Source organism: Phycodurus eques, chromosome 23 (genome assembly GCF_024500275.1).
Source record: "Phycodurus eques isolate BA_2022a chromosome 23, UOR_Pequ_1.1, whole genome shotgun sequence".
In the NCBI taxonomy this organism is placed as follows: Eukaryota; Metazoa; Chordata; class Actinopteri; order Syngnathiformes; family Syngnathidae; genus Phycodurus; species Phycodurus eques.
In genome coordinates, this window is record NC_084547.1 from 6,450,868 (window position 1) to 6,468,839 (window position 17,972).

Genomic DNA, 17,972 nt, shown 5'->3' on the forward strand with positions numbered 1-17,972 from the left:
AAACGTATTGCTTGAGCCGAGGCAGATTTGAACGTGAAACTTCGATCAAATGTTTCCGCAACCACATGCCCACAACTCTTAAATCCTTCCTAACCCCCCGACGTGGCCAAAGTGCACGCGAGAGGGCATGAGCGCGCACGTGGGCGGCCTCCCCTCGTCTTATCTCGCTCCGGCAGGCCACTCTGCTGACACGCGTGCCAAAGAGCCCCCCTCGTTCTCATTCATGGCTTCGTGCGTCTTCGGAAAATGTCACCGCCAGGGGAAGGGAAGGGAAGGGGAGGGGAGGGGAGGCGGGCGAGGAGGGGCGGCAGAGCGCAAAACACACAAACTCCAAAGTGCTTCGGGCTTGAAGTCCCGCACAGCTGCCAGTTACCTCGACGGGGTTTCGTTATCTCTTCGGCAACGTTGTCCCACCGCCGGCGCAGACGCCTGGACACATCAACAGCTACTGTAGAACAAATGGGTCCATTACTCACGTGCTATAGTAGGTTCCCCTCCTTATCCTCGTTTCTGTCTGTTGGAATCTTGTAATGCAATCCCTCAACGGCCACTTTTGTACATATTAACTATGTTCAGTTCGGGTTCAAATCATCCCTCTCCGGACCCATCTGGAAACCACCCCGCCTGAGGAAGAATAACCAATCAGGGACCGAAGTGTGTCAATCATTTGCCGCGCACTCACACCCCTGCAGCCTCGCAGTGACCTGTTAGCTTGGGTTTCAGGAGCTTTGCTATAGCTATATTGTAATATCTACCTTTGGAAGATTTAAAAATAAATAAGCGACGTGGAATTAGCAACATTTCAACTCGAGAGGTCAACTTATCATCTCTGTTCCATTTTAATTGGTTGTATATTCCTAAAGATGAAACTTCAAACCAACAACATTTAGTGTTCTAATAACACTGTTATTAATAAGTCGTGCTACCGACATAGCAGCCATGGCTAACGTTGGCTTGTTTACATGGCTTAATGGGTCTGAAAAGTATTTATCTTCTACAACTGATGCGTCCCTGTTCGATGTTAAATGCTCGTCCACGAGATTGTAGAAGGTACAATTAACCTGTGTATTTACTTGTTCTCATCAATTCAACGGAAAGATTTCATACTAAGTCAGTTGAAACGAGATCATCATGATTTCAAAATATATACTTTCTTTGGTCGTGCGCTGTGAGAGTTTTCTCGTGTAATGATTGTAATTATCACGTGAAGATGAAATTGCTCCATGTGGAACATAAGTGCACGCCCCATCAGCCTGTAAATGCACCAAACCTGCATCATGGGGAGCAGGTGATCAGAGTGAAGAGGAATCTATTTCCGTCCATGAATCATCTCTGGTCATTTACACGCTTATTCCAGCACGGTGACAGCACGGTATCCATCCGCTGCTGTCCAAGCGGCATACCGTCCATTAGCGTCGGGTGGCGGCCGACAGCTCGGCGGGACGGCAACGGGCAGCTACGAGTGGAGGCCGTCCTAAATAATGAGCGCCATCCAGTGCGGGACGTGCGGTGCCTCATAACAGGCGGAAAGGCAGGGGGGGAAAAAACAAAGAGGTGCACTCACATGTAAAAACAAACTGTGATTTAGGCTTTCTTGTGTTTTACGTTTTGCATGCAGGGTCTGACTAAGACACAAATTGACCCTCAAAGCACATAAACCCAAACTACTAATGACAAAATGTGCTCATGAAACTACCTCTATGTTCACTTTTTGAACTAGAGACCCTGAATAAACAGAATATTACTACATCGTTTTACGGTTGTCATGGCGCCGTCCTTGCAGCCTCTTTTCTCCTAGATTGAAACAGAATCCGTTTGTGTCAGCGATTTCACTTGACGGACAGTTACATCAACATTTGTGCGTGTGTGTGTGTGTGTGTGTCTATCTGTTTCGACGCTTCGTACATAAAGAAACATTTGAAATGTCAAAAGTTTTACATGTGATTTTTTAAGAGCTAATCAATGGTTACGGCTGTGCCCATTTTGTCCAGTGTGTCAACAGATGGAGATTCACACTAGCGCCAATCGGCCGAACGCGCGTTTGAATAACGATCAAAACAAAATGGCGGTGCACGCGTGGCTTTGTAAAGTGGGAGCCAATGAGAATCGGCGTGTTGGGTGCAAATCATAACGCCAGCTGCGCAACTCGACGAGTTCACTCAGGGCAGCCGTTGCAGTGGGCCGGTTGCTTGCCCCGCTTTAAGCAAACAATAAATACGAAATGACTTGTGTCCAACACTTTTGTGTTCGTCTTTAAGCAGCCGACGCCGACTGACTGGTTTTCATCAAAGCTCAGGCCTCCGACAGGAACAAATGAAGCAGATTTAGTGGCTTTTTGCTGCACTCTTTGTATTAGTGTCCATTAGATATTGATTGGTCAGTCAGTGTGAGAAGAGAAAAAAAAAGAGGTACTTGGAATAAATGCTATGAGGTTCCTTAAATTGCTTTTTCGTGGAAAGGTTGAGAGGGAAAAAAACATCCAAACTCCAGTGGGAAAAGCCAAGTAAAAAGACGTGTCACTTTAAATTAGGAGCAAAACGGGAACGTTTCTTCAGTGTATGCAATCTGTGGTGATCTATTATCTAATATTTCATTGACGTTTGTGTGAAAAAGCGAGTCTTTTTTAAATGAAGGTTTTAAAGGTATGCCCTAGCCGATGTTGATCTGCGGGGGCCGAGACGCACCTTTTTGTCCACTTAAAGTAAAAGTTCAATCCCGAATTTACATAATATATGTTAACCAGTCTTGAGTTTCAGTGACTGAGGCAAAACATTTCTGCTGCAAATGTTGGCAGCTTTGGACTGAAGAAAAAAGAAAATGTGTGTGGGTTGGAATTGGAATTCAAATCTGGAGCGAAGACATACTAATCAAGAAAATAAATGCAGGAATCTCCCCAAACAATGTCCTTGACAGCAGTAGTACAGCATTATAGTCCTGCCGGTTGGGAAGGATGGCTTTTATAGCACCCATTATTTCCACAGGGCTAAAAGAGTGACATCAAATATTTAATTGGTGTCTGATGTCACTTCATGTCTGCTTGAAAGAGAAAGTTGAGAGCTGCAGGAGAGAAAATAGTGGGGGGGGGGGGGGGGGTGAAACATGGTGGTACAATGTATTTATTTGTGATTGAATCGTATCAATCAAAGGAAATATTGTTTTTTTTGTTTTTTTTGTTTTTTCCTCGACTTAATCATGAGGTACGCGCGCTGTATGGCAGCATTGAACTCACCTCACAATAAGCAGCACTTTTGCAAATATTGAACAATTTAAAAAAAAAAGGAGGCTTCGAGCTGTTTAATGTCACTCCCACATGAAGTTTACTGTCAAACTAAAAAACAACTAAGAGAATGTATTTAAAACAAACACACAGCTTAGCTTTTAGTCTGCTTGCTTCATGCTAATGCTAACCCATAATGGGAAACACACACACACACACACAGGGACTGAAATAAGTATTTAGCACGTCACCATTTTTCTCATAAAATATATTTCCAAAGCTATTGACATGAAAATTTCACCAGCTGTTGGGAACAACCCAAGTAATCAATACATACAAAGAGAGTACAACAAATAAGCTCAGAAATTAAGTTGTGTGTAAAAATGTGAAATGACGCAGGGAAAAAGTATTGAACACATGAAGAAAGGGAGGTGCAAAAAGGCATGGAAAGTCCTAATTGATGGCCTCCAAAAAAGTCTCATTGCCAACGTGTGAGTCGAGACACATCTCATGATAGGTAAGAGCAGAGCGCTGTCTCAAGACCATCGCAAACTAATTGTTGCAAAATGTAACAATGGCATTGGTTACAGGCGCATATCTAAGCTTCTGAATGTTCCAGTGAGCATGGTTGGGGCCATAATACGTAAGTCGAAAGCCAATCATACCACCATAACTTTGCCTCGATCAGGTGCCCCTCGCAAGATTTCTGACAGACGAGTGCAAAGACTGATAGAGTTTTTCGAGAGGGAAGGACCACCTATGGAGAGCTTCAAATTAGCAGGTACTGTTGTCACAAGGAAAACTGAGTGATGCGCTTCGCCGCCACGGCTTGCATGCACACTCATCACGCAAGAACCCATTGCTGAAAAAAAAAAAGCATGTCAAAGCTCGTTTAATGTTTGCTGAACAACATTTGGACAAGCCAGTTAAATACTGGGAAACTATAGTCTGGTCTGATGAGAGCAAAATTGAACTCTTTGGATGGCATAATGCACACCAGGTTTGGAGGAGAAATGGCACTGAACATCACCCAAAAACAGTGAAGTGGGAACATGATGGTGCGGGGCTGCTTTTCAGCAAATGAAACGAGGGTGGACATTTCAGCAGGGTAATCATCCAAAACATACTGCCGAGGAAACTCTCAATTCATTTCAAAGAAAAAGAAAATAAAGCTGCGAGAATGGCCCAGCCAATCACCTGACTTGAACCCAATCGGAAATCTAGGGAAAGAACTGAGCTCAAGGCTCATAAAAGTAGACCGCAGAACCTTCAAGATTTGAAGACTGCTTGTGTGGAGGAATGGGCCAAAATGCATGCGACTAGTTTCTCCATGCAGGAGGTGTCTTGAAGCTGTCATTGCAAACAAAGGCTTTTGCACAAAGTATTAAATCAATACCAGTTGACGTGTTCAATACTTTTTCCCTGTATCATTTCACGTTTTTACACACAACTTAATTTCTGAGCTTATTTGTTCTACTTTCTTTGTATGTATGGGTGACTTGGGTTGTTCCCAACATCTGTTGAAACTTTCATGTCAATAGCTTTGGAAATATATTTATTGAGAAAAATGCTGACTTGTTAAATACTGTGTGTGTGTGTGTGTGTGTGTATATATATATATATATATATATGATGTGTGTGTGTGTGTGTGTGTGTGTGTGCGGATAAGACATATGTACAGTGGGTTCGGAAAGTATTCAGACCCCCTTAAGTTTGTCACTGTTTGTTATATTGCAGCCATTTAGTAAAATCCTTGAAGTTAATTTTTCTCCTCATGAATGTACACACATCACCCCAGATTGACAGAAAAAAAACAGAATTGTTGAAATTCTTGCTGATTAAAAAAGAAAAGCTGAAATATCACACAGCCATAAGTATTCAGACCCTTTGCTGTGACTCATATATTTAACTCGGGTGCCGTCCATTTCTTCTGCTCGTCCTTGAGATGGTTCTACACGTTCATTGGACTGCATTCAGCTGTGTTTGATTAGACTGATTGGACTTGATTAGGAAAACCACATGCCTGTCTATAGAAGACTTTCCAACTCACAGTGCATGTCAGAGCAAATGAGAATCATGAGGGCAAAGGAACTGCCTGAAGAGCTTTTTCTGTCAATATGAGGTGTTGTGTGTACATTAATGAGGGAAAAAATGAACTTAAATGATTTGAACAAATGGCTGCAATATAACAGTGGAAGGTTTAAGGGTGTTGAATTCTTTCCGTACCCACTGTATATAACACAACCCTTGAAGCATCTGATATTTGAACACAAAAGGTGAAGTAACACATTTAGACATTCAATATAACTGTAATCAGTCATGTATTCTTTATCATCTGCGAGGAGCTGAGATGTCTACACTGTACAGACATCCATGTACAGTAATGTATAGCCGTCTGTCTGTCTTATACTGTCCCCAGGTGGCCAAGGCGAGCAGCAGCATAATGGCCAGTCAATTAATTAACTGTATGATTTTATAAAGCATAATATTTTAGAGTGCTAGTTTGCCCATTTAAAAAAAAAAGCATTACAAAATGTTGATTTGGGATGGAGGAACGAATTAAAGGCGTTTTCATTCATTTAAATGGGAAAGGATGATTTTGAGTTGCGAGCATGAACATGAAACAAATTAAACTCGCATCTCAAGGCACCGCTGTGTATCTCTTCTTTACGTCCATTAAAAATAAAAAAAGACAGTGAGGATGGCTTGGAAAATTAGCTCCTTGCGAAGTGTATTGTCCATTGTTTCGCACGCACGCACCTAACTTCTCCATAATTCAAAAGAAGGACTTAGGGCATCCAAGAGCAGCTGCAAATTTAATGGCGCTCTTTGGCTGCACTCGCACATGTGGAGAGCCACACAAGCCAACCACAAAGAGAACACAGGCGACACACCAACAGGCGAGATGCGACACCAGCACCAAAGGCACTCTGGCCTCCGCAGACCATTGGGCAAAAGAACTTGAAATTCCAAACCTCGGCTTTTCTACAAAAGTGCAGAAGAAGAGTTGAGTTGTTGATGCTTTGGCGAGTCCGTCGCCTGGATGTGCTCATCTCTGCTGCCTGCAGGGAACGCTGTCCCAATGGGAGTTTTGCAACTGTGTGGCAGTGAAGTGTGCGGTTCACTGCGGTGTTGTTAGCCTTGAAGCAATGGATATCGGAACACAAACAGTGCAGCAGCACATGTAAACAGAACAATACTCACAGGCATATATTTTTTATCTTCTGCGATAAACGACAAATCTTACTGCCATACTGAGGAGTCGAGAGAGGAGGTGAGCCTCTAGTACAGTACTTTGATTGTCTGTCTTATACTGCCCCCATGTGGCCAAGATGCACACCCCTCAATGAACATCATACTGTGCATTGAATGAGAAAGTGTAACATAAAATGTTTCAGTTCTATTTCGACTATAATTACTGTCTGATTTGTATCAAGTATAATATAGAGTGCGCGACTGGGTGGTGACCAGTTCAGGGTGTACCCCGCCTCTCGCCCAAAGATAGCTGGCCTCGGCTCCAGCATGCCCGCGACCCGAGTGAGGATAAGCGGTACGGAAAATGGATGGATGGATAATATAGAATGCTATTTTACCTCATTAGAAACATTAGAAAACTGTTTTGTTGGGGGTTTTTTTTTGGAGGAGGCTGGAATGGATTAATGACATTTCCATTCATTTCAACACGGAGAGATGATTTGAGATCGGCCTCTTTGCACATTATATACTTTGTTGTTTAGCTTTCATTATTTAAATTGTTCTTTTTATCTTTTATATTCTTTGCATAAGTGGCGTGAGGTAGCAAAGGAAGAATTTCATTGATCAATGGTACCGTTGTGTTTTACAGTGCATATGACAAGTGGGTTCAAGTAATGAATTCAACTGGCATCTCAAGGCATTGAGATGCCAGTTGAATTGGCATCTCAAGGCATATTTTGTGAAAATAAAGTGGCAAATGTGAACTCTCAATCAAATGTTAGAACTGTGACAGTAGAAATAAAGAAACCAAAAATGGCAATGAAATGTTTGGCTTGTTGTGGCTGCAAATAGCAGGACTCATGGCTTCCCATTGTACTCAGGACGAGCCGTCACATTTGAACTTTGGTCGAGCTGTGTTTTCCATGGAGAGGAGGCCTGGTGGCCACGGCTTTAATGCATCACTGTAACCATCAGCCGTAGCGCGCCGCTCTTTGCGTCGCTAAAGTTCCGCCAGGGGAATAAATAAGTTCACAGACAGGACAGCAGACATTTTGGCTGCAACATGAAAAGTGCACCTTTTACTTTGTAGCATTGCTTACTTTCATGCTGGCAAATGACAGATTGCACTTTGCATAAAGAGTGTTTGGACCTTTTATCTGTGCTCCCCAGCGGAGAAAATCCAAAGGCCTGATATACGCTACTTGACAGCATATAATGAGATCGTTTAAGGTTATTACGCAATGCCACATCCTGCCTGGGATTGGTAGACATCCTACGAAGTACTGGAACAGTCTGAGCCTGCAGTCCAGAAAACACTGCAATAGCCTTCTGGATGCTGCATCAGGTCCATATGAGTTCATTTAGGGAGTGATGACAGACATTCTCAGTGAAAGGAACCAATAACATTAGCTTAACAAATCAGGTGCCTGCCCAAGCGAGCCAAGTGATTAAAAACAACAACAGGAAATCAGTCCTGTTATTAACTAATCAGAGGTCTCTTTATCACATAGCTGTGGGAAAGCAACAACACAGGGTGTGGAGCGGGGGAATAAAAAAAAAAGCGAATCAACCTGTTTCTATGCATGCATAAACACAACAACCTGGGTAAATAATTATTCAGAATGTTTGTGAATGCTGATTACAAGCATCCCCTGGTTGTGCGTAATGAGCGTGAGACATTGGCTCATCAAATATGGATGAAATGAATGTTGTCGCTTTCCACCGTGGCACTCAATCACGGCCGCAGTCAACGAAAGGTGAGCGGTGCTTACGGGGAGGCGGGAAAACAGCGGCTTAGAACTTGCTTGGGAAGAAGTGAGTCATGTGCAATAGAAGGACTGAATGGGGATGTACAGTATGTTTATCTCGGGCTCACAAGCAGTCCTAATAAAATTGTGCATTCAGGCTGAAAGAAACTAAAGGATTTCAAGTAACATCACTTAGAAGCCAATTTGAATTAACCCTCAATCCATACTTGATCTTTACTTGTCTTCAAAAGGCTTGATGAGTAGTCAGGCCAAGGTTCACAATCAAAGACAGGGAGTCCAAAGGGAGATAAGTTTTTAGCCCGGAACAAGGCGTGATCTAATTCGGTCTGAGAACAAGTTGCCAAATTGATGGCGATGTGGGAAATAAGACTTGAGAGCAAGCCGATCGTTTCCATGCTTCCTTCTAAACTACTTGGGAGCAACATCAATGGAAAAAGCCTAAGCTCAAGATCTGTGAGTTCACTTGAGTTGAGTAGGCATTACATGTGCTTGCAAATCACAGCCGAGCACATTTTATACAGTGGGGAATAAGAAGTGTTCATCAGGATATGTGCGATCGTAATATTTCCAGCCTGTTGTACGACACAACTGCGACTCCACCAAACTAAGAAAAAAAACAAGAGGCGCACGGCAGTGCTTTTGGGGCTTGGCACGGCCTTCACGTCCAGACAACTAATTTGCTCTAACATTTGAGCAAAAAGGTCAAGACAAGTTTATGAATAGTGATGGAGGAAGTAACGGAGGCAGGTAGGACCGCTTCGTCTTGGAGGCATCTGAAGGTGTCCAGGTTAGAGTTATCTGCAGTCTCGAAGCCTAGAAATGACTTCTTTACCTTTTCCCGTTTGACTGAATTGCTTGATAGCCTGCACAGACTTTAGTGCAAAGACAGTGGTCAAGAACGACAACTGGATCCGTACAATTTGGGACCTAAAAATCTCTGAGGAGCTCTCAAAGTTGTGGAGAGAATAAAGCTTTTGGGCAACTGCTGAACAAGTCTGCCTCATTTCTGATTCCTCATCAGAGGAGAAGTGACAGTGGAGAGCTGAGAAAAATAATGTTGGCGGGTGGGGGTCTGTCCGCGGCGTAAAAATAGATAGTTCAGCATTTATTTTTCTCAGAAATGTCCGCTTTTCTTGATCCTTAACTCACAGAGAGGACGGAGTACAAATCAGGTTGACCTTGAAATGAGCTAATGCATGACAATGACAGAAAACAAAGCTGAGCTTGTGCAGTTTTAAAGTGGAGCGAATGTCCGCAGCAGTTCGGAACCAAGCTGGGAGAGTTTGACTTGTTTAACCACAATTCAATTTATTGATGCAGGAGGAAATGAAGTGCTATACTCTGATAAACAGTTATTTTTCTTGAGCAAAGAAAAAGTGTGAGACTGTCATATAAGGCCACCAGCACGTGGGCGGGTGTGGGCTACGGTAAGGTGGCATTTCCCTCAACCTTTTGGCTCCACAGCCAGACAGACGGCGAAGGGACAGGCGGCAGGATGCGCTTTTTTTCAGCCAGCACAATCTACCCCCTGTGTCAAAGTCTAAGCTTTGCAGTCACTGGCATTTCATGGCATAATTGAATCGGAAAAAGGCTGCAGGTACACAAAGGGAACCGTCTCACACTCACAGACTGAGGGCCCCACCCCCCCACCCGCCGCCACCCGACCCCCACCGTGTGCTCGTGCATGTAAAAAAAAAAAAACAAGGGAGCAAGCAAGCATCTTCATATCGATTATTTTGTCTGAACAAATCCCTTATGTGTTCATTAAGAACTGCTTAATTAAGACTAATTGATCAGAAGGATGTCAGTCATTCAATCGATTGTCTTACGAGTTTGACATTCAAATTTGGCCATTTTTGGTCATGTCACAACAGGTGTCACTAATGTTATTGTCCCCCAAAATTTGGCTTACAATGGTGATTATCTACATGAGCACAATGTTCCAGAAACAAAGAGAGTCTGGGTTAATACCACAACATGAGTGCATTTAATATATTCTCTGTTATCTCTTTTTGTTGCTTCCATGCCAAAATGTTGCAAATAGGTTTTGGCTTTATGCTGTTTCTTTCTCACGACAAAATAAGCACAAAATCCATCATCTATTCCGGGTGATCCTAAACAATCTCATTTAACTACGGGGCCCTCTCTGTCTGTAATCCTGTATCTTCAGCCAACATCAAGCCATTTTCTCGACAGAGAGAGAGGGATGACGGCAGGGCAATGATGAACTGCTTACTGTCCTTCCCTGAGGACGGGATTAGATTGGAGGTCTGATTACTGAGGCAGAAAAGATCATTAGCCTCGATCAGATTGATTAAGATCAGCTTGGCCAGGCCGTAACATCCCTCAGCCTAACATGAAATCAGACAAGCTGACCAGGGTCACATTTAATCTGTCGTTGTCCAATCGTATGAGAGCGAGTCTGCTCACACTGTCCAATCATCAGGTGAAGAAGGGAGCAAATTCAAAATACCGCTTTTTAAAATGCGTGAATCCCAATCAGCTGAGGAAACTTTTTACATCACCTTTGAATCATTGCATAAATGAGCTGAAAGGTCCAACGACTTGGATAAGCAATGCAGACAGCACCATGGCTACCAAGTAGGCGGTTAGGTCACGAGACAAATCTCCAAGCGCCCGCGATGCACTTTTCAAGTGTTGAATAACAAGAGAGTCTTCTTCTTTTCCTTTGGGCTTGTCCCGTTAGGGATCACCGTAGCGCGTCCATCCTTTTTCATGTCTCCTGCATCCTCCTCTCTAACACCAACTGCCCTCACGTCTTCCCTCACAACATCCATCAACCTTCTCCTCTGGACGTGTCCAAACCATCGAAGTCTGCTCTCTCTCACTTTTTTTCCAAAACATCCTTGGCCTTCCCTCTGATGAGCTCATTTCTAATTTTATCCAACCTGGTCATCACTCCTAGATAGAACATCGACATCTTTATTTCCGCCACCTCCAGCTTTGCTTCCTGTTGTTTCTTCAGTGCCACTGTCTCTAATCCGTACAGCATGGCTGGCCTCACCACTGTCTTGTAAACTCTGCCCTTCATCCTAGCAGAGACTCTTCTGTCACATCACACACCTGACACCTTCCGTCACCCGGTTCCAACCTGCTTGGACTCGTTTCTTCACTTCCTGACCACACCCACCATTGCTCTGGACGGTTGAACCCAAGTATTTCAAGTCCTCCACCCTTTCTCTCTCTTCTCCCTGTAGCCTCACTCTTCCTCCTCCACGCCTCTCATTCATGCATATATATTCTGTCTTACTTTGACGAATCTTCAGTCCTCTCCTTTCCAGTGCAGGTCTCCACCTTTCTAACTGTTCCTCCACCTGCTTTCACTGCAGATCACAATGTCATCTGCGAACATCATGGTCCAGTCTTAACCTCATCTGTCAGCCTATCCATCACCACTTCAAACAGGAAAGGACTTAGGGCTGATCCCTGATGCAGTCCCACTTAAACTCCTCTGTCAAACCTACAGCACACTTCACCACTGTTCTGCTGCCCTCGTACATGTCCTGTACTATTCTAACATACTTCTCTGCCACTCCAGACTTCCGCATGCAGTACCGCAGTTCCTCTTTGGGTACTCTGTCATAGGCTTTCTCTAGATGTACAAAGACACAATGTAGCTCCTTCTGAACTTGTCTGTACTTCTCCATCAACAGCCTCAAGGCAAATAATGCATCTGTGGTACTATTTCTAGGCATGAAACTATACTGTTGCTCGCAAATACTCACTTCTGTCCTGAGTCTAGCCTCCACTACTCTTTCCCATAACTTCATTGTGTGGCTCATCAACTTTATTCCTCTATAGTTCCCGCAGCTCTGCATCTCACCCTTATTCTTAAAAATGGGCACCAGCACACTTTTCTTCCATTCCTCAGGCATCTTCTCACGCGCTAGAATTCTGTTGAACAAGTGAGTATGGGGTGTTTAAATATTGAGACTATACATCATACATGAGGAGCCAAAGAAGGAAGTAGGAGCTGCATGCTTGGACACAGATGGTGGCGCAGATTTTGTTTGCCAATGAAAACGAGTCAGTGTCGCAGGAACATCATCAATCCGCGAGCACTTTGCAGAAACATCCCCGGGCCTCTGTACCTCGGCAACATCAATATCACAGCACCTTTCCAACGCACGGTCAGTCAATTAGCCGAAGAGGGTCTGAGGGAAACCCCTAAAAATAGAGATGAAGCATGGGACCGCATGCCAATTAATTGCATCGCTTTCATAAGCCCCGCTTGCTCTGAAAATAAACTGGATGAGTCCTGGAGTAAAATGTATTTACTTTTACAGTATCAACTTTCCATCTGGGAATTGTAAAAGATGTTTACTTCTCCGGTCGGGTGTTTTCTTTTAACGTGGAGTCCAAAAATTCAAATCACTACTGAGCGAGTTCGAGACACCACATTTTATACAAAGCAAATGAACTTCATCACCAATGACAGTTTTTTCCCCCGAATGCCATGAAAGTATTGTAGTGTTCTGAAAGGATGCTTTACATGAGACACTTCTACAGTTTATGATTCAATATGTCTTCAACAAACAGACTAAAATATAACTGGCCTAGCACTCCAAACATAACGTTGTACGAACACACAATACTACGACTACAAGCTGTCTTGAACTCCAGCTGACACAAACACTGGCACACACATACGAGCAGACAATGTTATAACAACCATGTATTTTTTCGCATCAGAGCTAACTCAGAAAACGTCAACTCCAAGTCTTGAATTTTACATGTAGTACCGAGCAGCATTCAAATAACAACAAGCAAATTGCACATGTACTGTATTTCTCCAGTTTGAATATTAAAAAAAACAACTCGTGCCAGGATAGAGGAATGGCTTATGACCATTTGACAGGTAATCAATCAGCTGCGACTCAACGGGAAACATATGCACATTTAATCAACTACTCGCCATTCAAGCGCAGGGAAAAGATATTGTCGACGTGACCGTGCTGTTTGGGAGACTGTCAGACTGCACAGGAAAGACAAGCAACCCAAACCGGAGTCCATTGCCAAGAAACCTACGAGTTATAGGCTAGTAAAACAAAATTATGAGTAAATCCTGTTCAAAAGGACAAGGAAAGAAAAAACGTAACAGAAATAACAGTGGTGACTGGGGAGTTGGTGCTGGTGTCAGAAAGAGTCCGTTTTGGCCCCCTGGAAGTCACTTCACACCGCAGTCCAGCGTGACAATGCACAGAGCTTTAGCAAGCATCCAGCATCAGCATCTACTGTACGACATGAGCAAGGAAGGCAGTGTCGGCCTCACCTTCGATGGCGAACTCCTCAGCTTCAGGGAAGAATCCAAAACGGGAGCAGGGAAAAGAAGAAAAAACAAATGGACACATTAGTTTTGTGTTTTATGGGGGTTAAAGTGCTTAACATGCAAATGAGAACTTCCCTTACAAGTGAACAGACCTGAATGTCTTTTGGAATGTTGCTCTAATTTCGTTTATATGATGCTATTTCTTCAAATTCGCCCCTCTTGAAACAAGCTTGAAGGGCCACAAAATGTTAAGTACATATCATTTCAAGGTTGACCGAAGGTTACTTGGCAGCCCTTGCCTCGAAACATGTTTGTTTGCCATGCAGGAATACTTGAAAACCACCCTGAGGAGGAATTCCACTACACACCTATGCCGTTTTATTCCGCTGACAGTTGGAGTTGTCTTTACCACCCATTACTTTTATCCTGGAGGTATTTGCCATTAGAATGGATCCCACTTTGCCTGAGGTTTGAAGCTCTGCTAAGGATGCGTGAGGAATATATGCCACACAGAATGTGGGTTCACTGCTATTCCAAAGTCTCCGAGCAACCACTTGAAATGGAAGCAACAGAACGCCATTATTTCTACTTCTGCTCAAGACCTTTTTTCCAAACTAATCCTCGCCGAGTGGACTTTCTAAATGCTTAAAAGCGTACCTACTCGTAAAGAATGACACTTTGAGAAAAGCACCTGAATGTGTGTAACATCCATCCATCCATCCATCCATTTTCTGAGCCGCTTCTCCTCACTAGGGTCGCGGGCGTGCCGGAGCCTATCCCAGCTGTCATCGGGCAGGAGGCGGGGTACACCCTGAACTGGTTGCCAGCCCATCGCAGGGCACATAGAAACAAACAACCATTCGCTCTCACAGTCATGCCTACGGGCAATTTAGAGTCTCCAATTAATGCATGTTTTTGGGATGTGGGAGGAAACCGGAGCGCCCGCAGAAAAGCCACGCAGGCACGGGGAGGACATGCAAACTCCACACAGGCGGGGCCGGGGATTGAACCTGGGTCCTCACAACTGTGAGGCTGACGCTCTAACCAGTCGTCCACTGGGCCGCCTGTGTGTAACAGTGATGTAAAATAAAAGATTATTCATTAAAAGTGCAGGTGAAAATGGCATAAAAGGCCTTTTGATGTCATTTTAGAGTTATTAGAGAAGAGATGGACAAAATTACTTTTTTTCAAACGGAAGCTTTGCCTAAACTTCACAGTCAAAAACTTTTTGTGAAAAGGTAATCCGTGAGCGACGACGGCCTTTGCGGATTTCACATTAAATCTCAACGACAAAGAAAAAAGAAAAGAAAAACCTGTGCCAGATAAATGGGCCTTTGCAGTTAAGACTTTCTCTTCCAGATAAAGGGATAAATAAATAAATAAACTGACTGATTTGGATCAGTGCAACGCAGCACATTCAGGAGGAAAGGAGCAAAACGAGATGTGGGGTCAAACGAAAACGATTGCACGGATGAGGCTGATATGAAGTCACTTTCTTCAACACGGAGGGATTCTCCACTCCAAGTAGGTTCAATCATTGAACAATATGGCATATTTTCACCTTGTAAGATGTCTCAATATTGATCTTTTCTGTAACAATTTTCTATCTTTGCAGTAAACAATCAAAGAAGTCGACATTGTTTAGGAGGTGAACTCTTTGGAAGCATTAGTCGTAGACATGACGGTTGCAGGAAATGCAGTATGAATAGTTTCTGTTGTTGGTTTTAAGCTTTCGCTACAGCAAACAAAGTCATGCTCTCTTATTACAACCGTTTTTCGGCATTATTTTCTGAACGTGCTGATCAGCAGAGCTTGAACAATGCATGCAACAATAGCACCTTTGGGGAAGAGGATAGCGATAAAGGCCAGCATGCTGTTGACTCTCGCAGTTAACGTGGGTGTTATGATTAGGGCGCTTTTAAAAAAGAAGAAAGAAGGAAAATACTTCAATTGTGTGTCAGGTGATTGATTGCAGGCAACAGGCTCATAATAGACGTGCTGGCATGCAGCCATGTGGAAAAAGACCAAGCTAGATTTAAGAAAATATTGAGGGAATATTTTCACTCAATGAAATTAAGGCTTCATTTTTGCTGGATTTGCCCTCGTGTTGCAGACCGTAAACCAGATGGCAGCAAGTGTGTGTTTATCAGAAGAAAATAAAAACAATACTTTTAACTAATTTTTACTCTTGGATTACTAGGAATCACGGTGGCCGACTGGTTAGAGTGTCCGCCTCACAGTTCTGAGGACCGGGGTTCAAATCCCGGCCCCGCCTGTGTGGAGTTTGCATGTTCACCCCGTGCCTGCGTGGGTTTTCTCCGGGCGCTCCGGTTTCCTCCCACAACCCAAAAACATGCGTGGTAGGTTGATCGAAGACTCTAAATTGCCCGTAGGTGTGAATGCGAGTGTGACTGGTTGTTTGTTTCTATGTGCCCTGCGATTGGCTGGCAACCAGTTCGGGGTGTACCCCGCCTCCTGCCCGAAGATAGCTGGGATAGGCTCCGGCACTCCCGTGACCCTTGTGAGGATAAGCGGCTCAGAAAATGGATGGATGGATGGATGGATGGATGCATTACTAGGAACCACCACCATGAGGTCAATGTGGGGTGATTGATCCTTCATCTGACCAAGAACCCTGATCGTTTTGACTCCTATTAAAAAATAAGAGGACTATACAAGTTGCGGGTGAAGGTTCAACCAATCAATTTTTGATTTCTTTATAATCCTCTGCGTTTCTCAGCAGTATTAGCCATCATTTACTTCTTGTGAGCTTAACCTAATACACAAGTTGTACTCAGAATTATAAGACAAAATTAATTCTCCTCGTTATACATTTCGACAAATGCTATTCCTACATACTCTGTTTAAAGTGACCTACAAGCCCTCCTGGAATTTGACAAATTCATCAGAGGACAGGAGAGGGATAATGTTCTTCTGTTCTTTCCCCTTAAATCCTCTTTCAGAACATCTACTAAACAAATTTGCTCCATTGGCTATCAGACAAAAACATTTGTGCACATTCATTTTCTTGCTAATAATGTGAGCATAAACTGCTGTGGATGAAGCACACAAGTGAATCTCCACCAAGCAAATGTTTATTGTTGTGGTCATTAGAAGATGACTAAAAGCCTGGAAAGCCGGGATTCAAAACACGTCCGTGTGGAATGTTGTGGACTGAAGGTCAAGAGAAGAGAGGAGGGGCAGGCTGCGTGGAGGCAGTCTGGCAGTTTACTGATGATAGCAGCACATTGGTATCGACACCCGGCACTCACTGGGGACAGCACATCTTATCTTTGCAAAGCTGGGGAAGACAGGCGAGATGGGCATATGGGGGAGATAAAACGGGGAGGTAGGAGGAGGCGGCCAGAGTGGAGATATGAGAAGCAAGGCAGCAGCGCAGTCAGACACCTTGGCAAGACGACTTATCTCCCATCCAAGGGAAGAGGTGGCAAGGGAACGCCAAAACAAGGCTGTGCGCCGTAAGAAATGTCAAGACTCCGCAGAAGCTCGGTTATTTTAGCCTAACTGCTGCTTAATGGGCCGGCGCAGGCAACAAACCGAAATGTCCAGACATTTCAAGGGCACCCTAATGGAGTTTCAAGCCACGTGGATTCCAGCCTGTGCCGCTTGTCATTAGAGCTGGGACACAGCGCCCAAGGTCAGGAGTAACAGTTTGGTGTCAAAAAAAGTAGTTTTGTCCTCGTCAAGATGCAAATAGGACATTTTTACAAGTGGTCCCATTTGCTTAATGTGTTCTAACAGATATGGGCTGGTAAAATAAACAGTCATTCACCCCTGGCTGGAAGGAAATGTGTTCTGATGACCTCCAAGAAAGGCTTTTTAATGATCCATTGCAAGTCTACTAATGATAATGTTATGCCTTGCATGCACACATTCATTTGTTGCATATTAGTTGAGCTGAGATCAGCATGGCAAAATAGCTTATCGACATAAGTAGGGAGTATTGGAAAGATGTTGTTGTAAAAGGGACAGTATGCCTAGAACTACAAGCATCTAGATAGTCGTAATCCCTGATAGCTGAAAAAGAAGGCTACCGCGGCCATCGTGTCACATAAATCAATCAAGATCAATAAAGTTCTTGCTCCGACATCAACAAATAAGGCCTCAAACAAATCTGATTGAGTCCTGTCGCTTGGCACGGACACGTGTCAAGCAATTTGTTGTGAAGATAAGCCAACGAGAAGATAAACAAGCCCTTGGACAGAAGCAGGGGCAAAACAAACAATAAAAATTAAAAAATCTTTAAAAAAAAAAAAAAAACCAGAAGGCCTGACAAATCTCTTGATCTCCTCTCTCTCTCTCTCTCTTCACAGCTTTGTTAATTCGGTGCGTTTTTGGACCTCGTAAATTGCCTTAGTCGACACGGCCTTACAGGCTGCAGAACCGACAAACAAAAGCCCTTCCACCTGGAAGGAATTGAGAGAGAAGCGAAAGACTAAGGGGCAGACTTACTGACAGTTATTGACCATCTCCGATTGCG

The 17,972-nt window shown here is 43.7% G+C and overlaps 1 protein-coding gene across 13 annotated transcripts in view; it reads right to left on the reverse strand.

The window, feature by feature from the left end:
- LOC133397963 (neurexin-2-like) overlaps positions 1 to 17,972 on the reverse strand; it is a 249,840-nt gene that overhangs the window by 184,179 nt on the left and 47,689 nt on the right. For all 13 annotated transcript variants that reach the window (XR_009767706.1, XR_009767707.1, XR_009767708.1 and 10 more), the window contains exon 3: positions 13,475 to 13,495. Coding sequence is in view for 10 of the 13 variants with exons in the window: in XM_061669454.1 (XP_061525438.1) it covers positions 13,475 to 13,495 (21 nt within the window). In the remaining 3 variants the exon portion in view is untranslated. The remainder of the gene's footprint in view (positions 1 to 13,474; positions 13,496 to 17,972) is intronic.